At 36.3% G+C, this 8807-nt stretch overlaps 1 protein-coding gene and 1 long non-coding RNA gene across 2 annotated transcripts; one reads left to right on the forward strand and one right to left on the reverse strand.

The window, feature by feature from the left end:
• Window positions 1–4645: 4645 nt before the first annotated feature.
• Window positions 4646–5105, forward strand: LOC149632410 (uncharacterized). The gene is made up of 3 exons (XR_016373849.1): window positions 4646–4732; window positions 4796–4961; window positions 5034–5105. It is a non-coding gene; the product is annotated as an uncharacterized LOC149632410 (long non-coding RNA).
• A 702-nt stretch (window positions 5106–5807) lies between these two features.
• On the reverse strand, window positions 5808–6862 carry LOC149632411 (uncharacterized). The gene is made up of 3 exons (XM_089851080.1): window positions 6306–6862; window positions 6014–6232; window positions 5808–5850 (listed from the first exon to the last, which is right to left on the reverse strand). The coding sequence occupies exons 1-3, from the start codon at window positions 6551–6553 to the stop codon at window positions 5808–5810; spliced, it is 510 nt and encodes a 169-aa protein (XP_089707206.1). The 5' UTR covers window positions 6554–6862.
• Between the last annotated feature and the right edge of the window lie 1945 nt (window positions 6863–8807).

Here is an 8807-nt window from a genome sequence, read left to right on the forward strand (position 1 = left end):
TCAATAAAATATATACACACTCTGCATTAATTGCGTCCTTACTTAACCTTCAAGGATTTAATACTTCGTGCAGCTCAGCAGATTCCATTGATTGTCAAAAAGACCATAATTTGCCATCGGATACACTGCTAAGACTAGTGGAACTTTAGTATAATACTAATTTCGCGTTGTAAATAAAGGGTTTCTTGAGAAAGGTTCGTCATCTTGATTATGGCGAATCCCAATTAGTTGAAGACAATGAACACAACCACTTTCTCAAATGTAGGCACCACTTTGTGACCCATGCTATACTTTGAATGTGGGTATTCTCCTTTTCAGTGAACCTTTATTTCCTCCACCAAGCCGTTTTCAATGGGTGACATATTGAGGGAATTGGTTGGCCATTGAATTTCTAGATGGTTCTCTCCGAAATGCGCCGTTTTCAACCAAACGTTCGTGCAGACTTATGTTGAATCTCACATCAAGAATCGCCCACTAATCTAGATAGAAATCTTTCTCCACCCCCTGGCATTTGGGAAACATAGTGGAACAGAATGTCGCACCCGTGGCCATATCTTCACCGGAGGAAGATTTGAAGTTTCATTCCACAATTGTTGATTATATCTTTGTGCAACACTAAAGGGTATCTCTATCCATAAGAATATGGCTCAAGGCATTGGTTCCGTGGGGGACGTGTATTCAGAAAATTGCAATTAACATCACTCTCCCTTTACTGGAATGCCATTCGGTAATTCGGATGAGCTATGCTCAACTGTTCACCTTCTCTTTAAAATCATCCCAATCATCCCAATCATTCAAAACCCCCTATTTAGCAGTTGGAAATGGAAAGTGGAGAGTGTAAAAAAAAACGCTTAGTAAAAAATTTATTGAAACAACAATATAAGATACGTTTTTTTATACCCATTGTATCAGATCAATAATTTGCGGCTTATGATTGAAACAAGACGTCGCGAGAGAGAAAGTTTTTAATTGCGGCGACTGTACAAATTTCTCGTCTCTGTTAATTATTTCCCTAATTAATAGCTGGTTGTCATAATTGCTGCCAAAATGCGATAATGCAATGACTTTCTTCACGTCGAATAAGCTGACTAAGTAGTCTAGGAACGCAGCTATAGGTTTTCCACCAGTGAAACGTTGTTTGCGAGGTCCAAATTGGTTGCATTTGATGCAATTAAAATCTAGGGATTGTTCTTCTATACAGTCTTCGCAAACAGAGATACTGACGCATAAGATAGCTTGATGTTCATACGCCCTCAACTTTTCCTGACATATTTTCGTCTGTATGCATTCCACATCAAAGAAAACATACATTAGTTCCGGTATATTACGGCGGGTTTTTTCGAGGGGATAACGCTGGGGTTTTGTCCTTTATCACTTGAATGTAACATAAATGGTCGCTGGGTTGATGTTTTCCACATACTTGACAAAAAATCTCCCCACAGGTGTGGTTAGTCTTGCGGCTTGCGAAATCAATTGTTTTAAAACAGTTTTTACAAAGGTAGAGCCTCTCACAAAGAGGTTTTTTGTTACCAATTGGAACCAAGTGACTGTTATAACAATCATCACCTCAGAATTTTCGCAAACATGACAAATAGTGGGACGCATACATTTAAAGCACCAGTCGTTGCATTTATGAGATTGAATACGCCAGTAGGGAGTGAGACACTTCTCGCAAAAGTACTCGTGACTAAACAATGATTTTATATTGGTAATTACATTGTAGTGATTATTTTCGTTAAGTAGAAAGAGGCGTGGTCTGTTGTCTGTAGGGTCGTTTTCGCCTAATATTAAAATGGGTACCCTATTTTCGAATTTATATACAAAGATGGAGTAGGCCGATAAATATAGTTTAAATTTCTGAAAAGAATCGGGGGTCCCGCATTCGTCTAGGGCGACTCCTGCCTTACGACATAGCTCTAAAGCGGCTATTTTTTGCATTTTGTTGTGAGGACCTATTCTGGTTATGGATTCGTAATGGGTTTTGACCTCTTCGTTGTTTTTGTTGTTCATGTAGTCACGATGAGAAATAGCTACACAGAGAGAACGGGGCAAGCAGAGGTTATCGGTACTCGTAATCCGACGTATTCCACGCCTATCTTTAGAGAAAATATTGAAGGGTTTAAAGGGATATTTTCATGTTAATTTATGGTAACCAATCCTAAAAAAAATTATTAAAACCGGTAGAGTTTGAAGCGAGGATTCCAAATATATATATATTATATTTTATAATATCGTTACTAATTTTAAAATTAATTTTAAACTTTTAAACTTTCGACGTGGGCGCCCACTACTGGCAAAATCATAAAACGCCGTTTCCCGCCAAATTGAAATTGTTCAGCGACTCCCCCAACCGCCTCTACCCATGAAGTGTAGGAGGAATTCTTCTAACAGTAGATTTCATTCTGTAGTTTTTTTGGGCAACATGACTTATCTTTCTGCAGTTTCCCGAGGTTGATTATTGCTATTGGTCGTGTAACTCGTGTTTAGTTTTACATTATCGTGTTAAGACTCGATTTAAAGGATTTGTGATCTTTAATGTAAGTTATATTCTATCGAAACGTCTCAAAGCATTACAAGCGAGATTTTTTAAACATTTGATTAAGACATTGACCTTTAAAGTAAATATGGACACTAGGCCTTTGCCAAAGTCTTCCAAAAATGTTTGGAAAAAATGTGTAGTTCCTCAATGTAGCGGGGATGATTATAAGAAACCGCGCTCTTTTCATAATTTCCCATCAAATGAAAAACTTCGCGAAAAATGGATTAATAATATTAATCTCCCTAACTTTGACTACAAATCTTCTTCTCTAATTTGCTCACTTCATTTTGAAAGTGATTGTTTTGAGCAAAACCCTGAAGTTGCAGCTCAACTGCAATCTTCGAGTAGCTCTTCATTAATATTAAGAACAAAATAAAAAAAACGCGGTTCCGACAATCTTTACAACATTACCAATCCCAAGTTCATCCTCTTCCATATCAGCTACGGCGAATAATCCACCAAAAAAACGTGGAACTGAGGTAAGTTTGTTTTTTTTTCAAGAAAGTTGTTTTGGCTCTTGAATTGTTTTTAGACTAGGGTGAGAATTTTATACTATTTTACAGGACATTGTTAAAAGTACTAGAGATCAATATGTTCAATGTTTACCGCCCAAACTTATGGGTTTTGTTAAGGACGCCTGCGTGCAAGTTCAAAGTAAAAAATCGTCATTAAGGAATGCTGGTATGCCTTGTGAAATTTTTAATTTAATCATATTATAAGATTGTAAGAAAACCTATGTTTACTTAAAGGCTGCCAAACAGACCAAATGGGAATAGAAGTTGCATGCCAAACAGATGCGCAAAGCCCTGATACATCTGAGGAAATTAGCGGTAGTCAAGAAATTAAGCGTTTCTTGGATGAAGAAGAAGATGAAGGGCAAGCCCCTAATCCCTTAGATGTTAGTTATACTCCATCCGAGCTACCTCAGGAGGATATTACTGAGTGCGTGTTTGTTTTAATGTTTGACTCATTAGAATTGGTCTAACTGATTACTTTCAGTGTTAGAAATTTCGACTTGAACCCCGAAATCGCGATGACGGAAAGAAAGTTTTTAGTATTTGAGAGTGCCTTGCTTCAGTTGTTTCATTTCTGCTTCCAATGCCTTCTTCCATGTGATGTAAAAACAACGACCTATGGCTCGATGGTAACCGTAGAAGCTACATGCCAAAGAGGACATACAAATATGTGGAAAAGCCAACCTATGCTAGGTCAAAAACCTCTAGGAAATATTATTATTGCTGCTTCGATCCTGTTTTCTGGTCTTAACCCTACGCAGGCGCTGCGAATGCTAACATTTGCTCGTATACAAAGCATCAGCAAAGCGACATATTTTCGAGTTCAAAAAAGCTTTTTGATTCAGTCTATTCGAGAAGTATAAAAATATTTTCGTTATAATGCAACAATATTAATTGATTAGCTTCAATTGGATCAGGTTTGGCAAGAGGAGCAAAAAACTATTTTAAATTCTTTAAAAAAGAAAAAGATGAAGCTTGGAGGGGACGCTAGGTCTGATTCCCCAGGTTTCAGCGCAAAATACGGAACTTACGTATTTTTTGAAAGCCAAATTAAGAAAATTATTCATCTAGTTCTCGTACAAGTAAGAAATTACAGATCCAGAGTTTTTTTTAATATATAATTATTTTTTTTAATGTAGAGCAATGAAGTTAAAAATAGTGTGGCGATGGAGCTTGAAGGGTTGAAACGAGGTATAACGTTCCTTATTAATTCTGGTTTAAAAATCGCTTCAATTGTCACTGATCGCCATGTGCAAATCAGAAGCTATCTTAAAATATTCCATCCGAAAATTAAACATCTCTTCGACTGTTGGCACATGGTCAAATGTAAGCGCGTATTAGTTTTCCTTATCCATTTGAGAAAAAGATTAGCCTTATTCTGGTCACGGTGACTTTCCCATTTATCTAAAATTTAATCAAATCTTAGCTCTGAAAAAAAAAATCCACGCTGCTGCTACGAAAGAATACGCTGTTTTGGATGAATGGAATAAAAGTGTGCAGAATCACATGTACTGGAGCGCAACCTCTAGCAAGGGAAATGCTAAGTTGATTAAAGCTAAGTTCATGTCAGTTTTGCGACACGTTGCAAATCTTCACAGTGGCCATGGTAAGCCATTTTCAAAATGCACTCACGGAGATCTCTCTTTGGATGGGAAAAAAAGAGAATGGCTTATTCCAGGTACTATCTAGTTTTAAGAGTTATTTCTGATATGTTATTAAACATTTATATCTAATTTAACAGGACAGCCTATTTTTGAGAAATTCAAAAAAATAATTTGTCTGTTTGAAAAAGATATTTCACAAATATCTCCGGAAACCCAGACATCAAGCGTTGAAGCTTACAATTCTGTCCTAATCCACTTTGCACCAAAAAACACCCATTATTCTTATTTGGGAATGGAAGCGAGGTAGCCTAACTTAGTGTACCCCCAAGTTTTAAATTGCATCCAAAATAATTTTGTGCTTGTCAATTTCCAAAGAATGTTAATAGCTGCTCTCCACTACAACGAAAACTCTGATAAAATTCAAGCGACGACAAAAGATGGTAATTTATGGTGGAATATATATTTCCCAAAGGCCAAAAAAGGGGAATATTCCGTTAGACCAATAATGCAAGCATCGACTTTTGGTAATAACATAAATGAATGCGAAAAAAATAAGGAGTTTTTACATAGATGTTGTTTAGTAAAACAAGCGATCATGATATTATTTCTTTAGATTATGCAGATAAGTTATTCGAGAAATTGTTAACAAAATGTAACAAATCTTATGAAGAAGGCCTGAGTGAGAGCTTAATTAGTACACCTGCGATACCAAGACCACTGTCATCACAATTTGAACACCCAGATAAAGAAAAAGCCGTTGAGGCTCTTAAAACCAAGCGTCGTTTTTCACATTAATTACACCCTAATTTTTATTGGAAGAATTACATTAAATGACAAATTTTGAAGAGTCATTTTAGAAAAATTTAAATGTTTAATAATAAGTAAAATAAAAATATATTATTTACAAGTGAGCATGAATTATTTGTCTTTATAAGTACAGAATGGGAAATAGAGAATTCTAGTGGTGACACTAGTACAGATTTATCAGGCTGTGTTAAATCACAATGTCCTTATAATATTTATGAGTCAGACGAGAGCGACTTTTCTTCAGTGAGGAACATTAAAAGTTTGGTCATTAAATTATGGAACTATCTTGGGCCAGGTTCAGTAAAACCTTGATAGTTTTCTGATGGAAATTCCCTTCGTATTCTATTTACAGCACAGCTTGGAATTGGACGCCGGACTCTTCTTCCTAAAATTCGATAAATCCATCGAGTGTATAATCGATAAATTATATATCGATAGGTGCTGAAAAATTAGAGAAACCATTTTAATTTTGTGCATGTGTACCTAACTTTTTATTATTTCGAAAGATAGTAAATAATAAAATAAATAAATAATAAAATCAATCATACGCATTTCTTTCATCCTCCGCTGGCACAAAATTATTCTCACTGAACTCATCGAATAAAATGTCCAGAATGTTACGGTTCATTAAATCGTTGAAAGTTTCGGTTTCAATGACACAATTGAAACCTTCCATTTTTTCAATAAGACGTTGGTTTGGGGGTTCGTCACGACAGCAAAAACTTTCTTCCACCGTTGGCATTATAAAACAAAACCCACAGTTGCACCTGTAAAATAAACTAGTAAACATTGGTTCAAAAAATGGAATATGAGGGAATGAAATTTAAAATATATTATTACCAATCAGTATTGTGCAAACGGGGATCGTCAACTTCCATTACAAGTTGGGCTTCTGGTTCATGGGCCAAAGGTTCAAATTGATAGGGTTGTAAGCCAAACTCCTCATGCTCACTATCTGAAGACGCGTCGTTTTCATTTGATTCATTAATAATATAAGATTGTTCTGATTCAACACTGTCTGATAAATCTGAACTATTATCACCACTAGAATTCTCTAATTCCGATTCCGAAGATGAGTTACTAGACATAATTAGGTTGAAAAGTTCCCTAAATTCGCCTTTCCGGCAGCTTAGCAGACGACAGTAGAAAAAACACTGTAAAACCCCCCGTATACTCAAAAATCACCCTATTTCTCGACAACCAATGGCATCGCCCTACTTTGTGATGTCACAACGTAGGAAACAAGCCTGCCATGTGTCCATCATACAATTTTAATTTTTTAACCAGAAACGGAATTTTTATTAATTAAAAACATTAATTGGACTTAAAATGAATACCACATAATTCTACGCCTATTTTTCTATATGTAATCACTTTCCGTTTATTTTAGTCGGGAAAACTTGATTCTAACCCTTTAAGGGTATATGTTAATATATGTATTGGATTTGATTGAAAATCCAAACCCTTATGGGTAAGGTCGGCCAATCCATTAATGAGTGGACGTTGGTTTTAACATAAACCATCTGTATTATGGCTTAAAATAAAACCATAAGGTGTGGTGTAGAAATGTCAGCACCCTCTGTTAGGTTAATTATTAAATAGTATGAATTATTATTATTAATTAACATAAAAATATCTTAAGTTGGTGGGAAAATAACAGCACTTAAAACATGAAAATAAAACTAAAATTTACATTTAGTTTTCTAGAAACTAACATTAAGTTAGCTTTGGAACTTCAGATGGCGCCACTGCTGATTTCTTTACATAGTAAAACCTTAGTTTAACATAATGGATGATTGGGGTCACTGGTCGGGCGACATTTCTAGAATATCCTACAATACATTGCCAATGAACTCTTGGTCGAATGGCGCTAAAAATCTTTTTTCACTCTTTCCGTTTGCTTTCCTTTATGAAAAGGTAGTTGAGAAACACGTCACAGTGAGAAAGTTCTAATACCCTCATAGACCTATTTCAGTCGAGACATCAGCGCCTATACAAAACGCCACAGGCGTACCCTTCGTATGGAGCGGCCATGACTGGATCAGTTTTTTTTTTTAAGGGAAAATGGTATGGGCTATGTCCCAGTCACACTAGTACTATCTGAAATAGTTAATAATAAGTGAATCATATTACAGCTCCCTATAAGTACTGGACGTAGGTTATGCTTTTGTAAACAGCGTTTTCTTCCAAGACATCCAAGCCCGCCAGCTATAGCTCAGTTTTACAAGTATAGTTTTCCCATTAACCCGGATCTTGAGTTAGGGTAACCTACGGAAGTTCCGGTTGATGATAATGGCTGTCAGACCGCCATAAGTGTCGTGATTAGTGTGAAGCTTGTTATCGCGTTATAATTTTGATTTAGAATGGCTTATGTTTCTTTGCTAATTAGGAAAAATTCCTAGGATCAATGTAACTAATTGCAATCGTTAAAGAGACATCTGAACACGATCTATGTGATATTAAAAGCACTTAACCGTAAGTGACTAAAGCGTTTTTTAAATCTGAAAAATATTGACAAGCATCTTTCGCAAACGGAAAACGTTAACACATTGAAAAAATTTGTCACATTTAAAAAAGGAAAACAAATTTCTATGTCTACGCACATAACCTTTAATTAGTAATAAATCGGTCCAACTATCCCCGCTAAAACCTTTAGATCGGTGGAAGCTCAGTTCTATACTAGGGATACATTAAAAATATTCTAGCTTGATGAAGGCTATTTTGATCATTTAAATTCATATTCATTTCCTTTTCAAACACAAGCGTTTAAAAAATACCTATAGACCGCCAATTATTTTTTAAAATCGGAAAAATAAAGTGAACTTCTACTATTATATTCACAACCCAACACTTTGTATGGAACAACTTGTTTCCTTCCGCGCTCTTCTCTCTCAAACCTTTCCTCATTGGCTACTACTTACTTCCGTTTGCTTGCCCTGCTTATTAAAAATTTCTTTCGCGCCAAAATCATTCCTCTGGTTTAGTTCAATAAATTCGCCGCAGCGTTTCGCATATACCCTTTTCTCTTCAGTGCTAGGAGACAATGCTGATGCACGGCGATGTTATATCGTCCAGTAATTCTAGGGAGCTGTAATATGATCCACTTCTGTTAAAACAAACGACCCAAGGGGTGGGCTCGTAATAGTAGCCACATCGTACCGTACTTAACAGGCGTAAAAAATTGAGTGAGAATCCCCTCGATATGCTACACTAATGAGTGAATAGCCCCTACATAGCTTACCCTAATGAGCAGGGCCGGATAAAGGGGGGGGCAAAGGGGGCACCTGCCCCCGGGCGCCAGCAAAATAGGGGCGCCCAAGATGTCTGGTGATACCCAAATCT

This window comes from Phalangium opilio, unplaced genomic scaffold (genome assembly GCF_054372755.1).
Source record: "Phalangium opilio isolate 3A_F unplaced genomic scaffold, DU_Popi_V2 ptg000100l_1, whole genome shotgun sequence".
Classification (NCBI taxonomy): Eukaryota; Metazoa; Arthropoda; class Arachnida; order Opiliones; family Phalangiidae; genus Phalangium; species Phalangium opilio.

Bases quoted from the DNA above. Each gene is read 5' to 3' on its own strand.
- LOC149632411 (XM_089851080.1), bottom strand. From the start codon at position 6,553: ATGTCTAGTAACTCATCTTCGGAATCGGAATTAGAGAATTCTAGTGGT. The intron at 6,233-6,305 runs GTAATAATATAT...TTTATTTTACAG, and splicing joins CGTTTGCACAATACTGATTG to GTGCAACTGTGGGTTTTGTT. The intron at 5,851-6,013 runs GTATGATTGATT...ATCGAATTTTAG, and splicing joins GCGGAGGATGAAAGAAATGC to GAAGAAGAGTCCGGCGTCCA.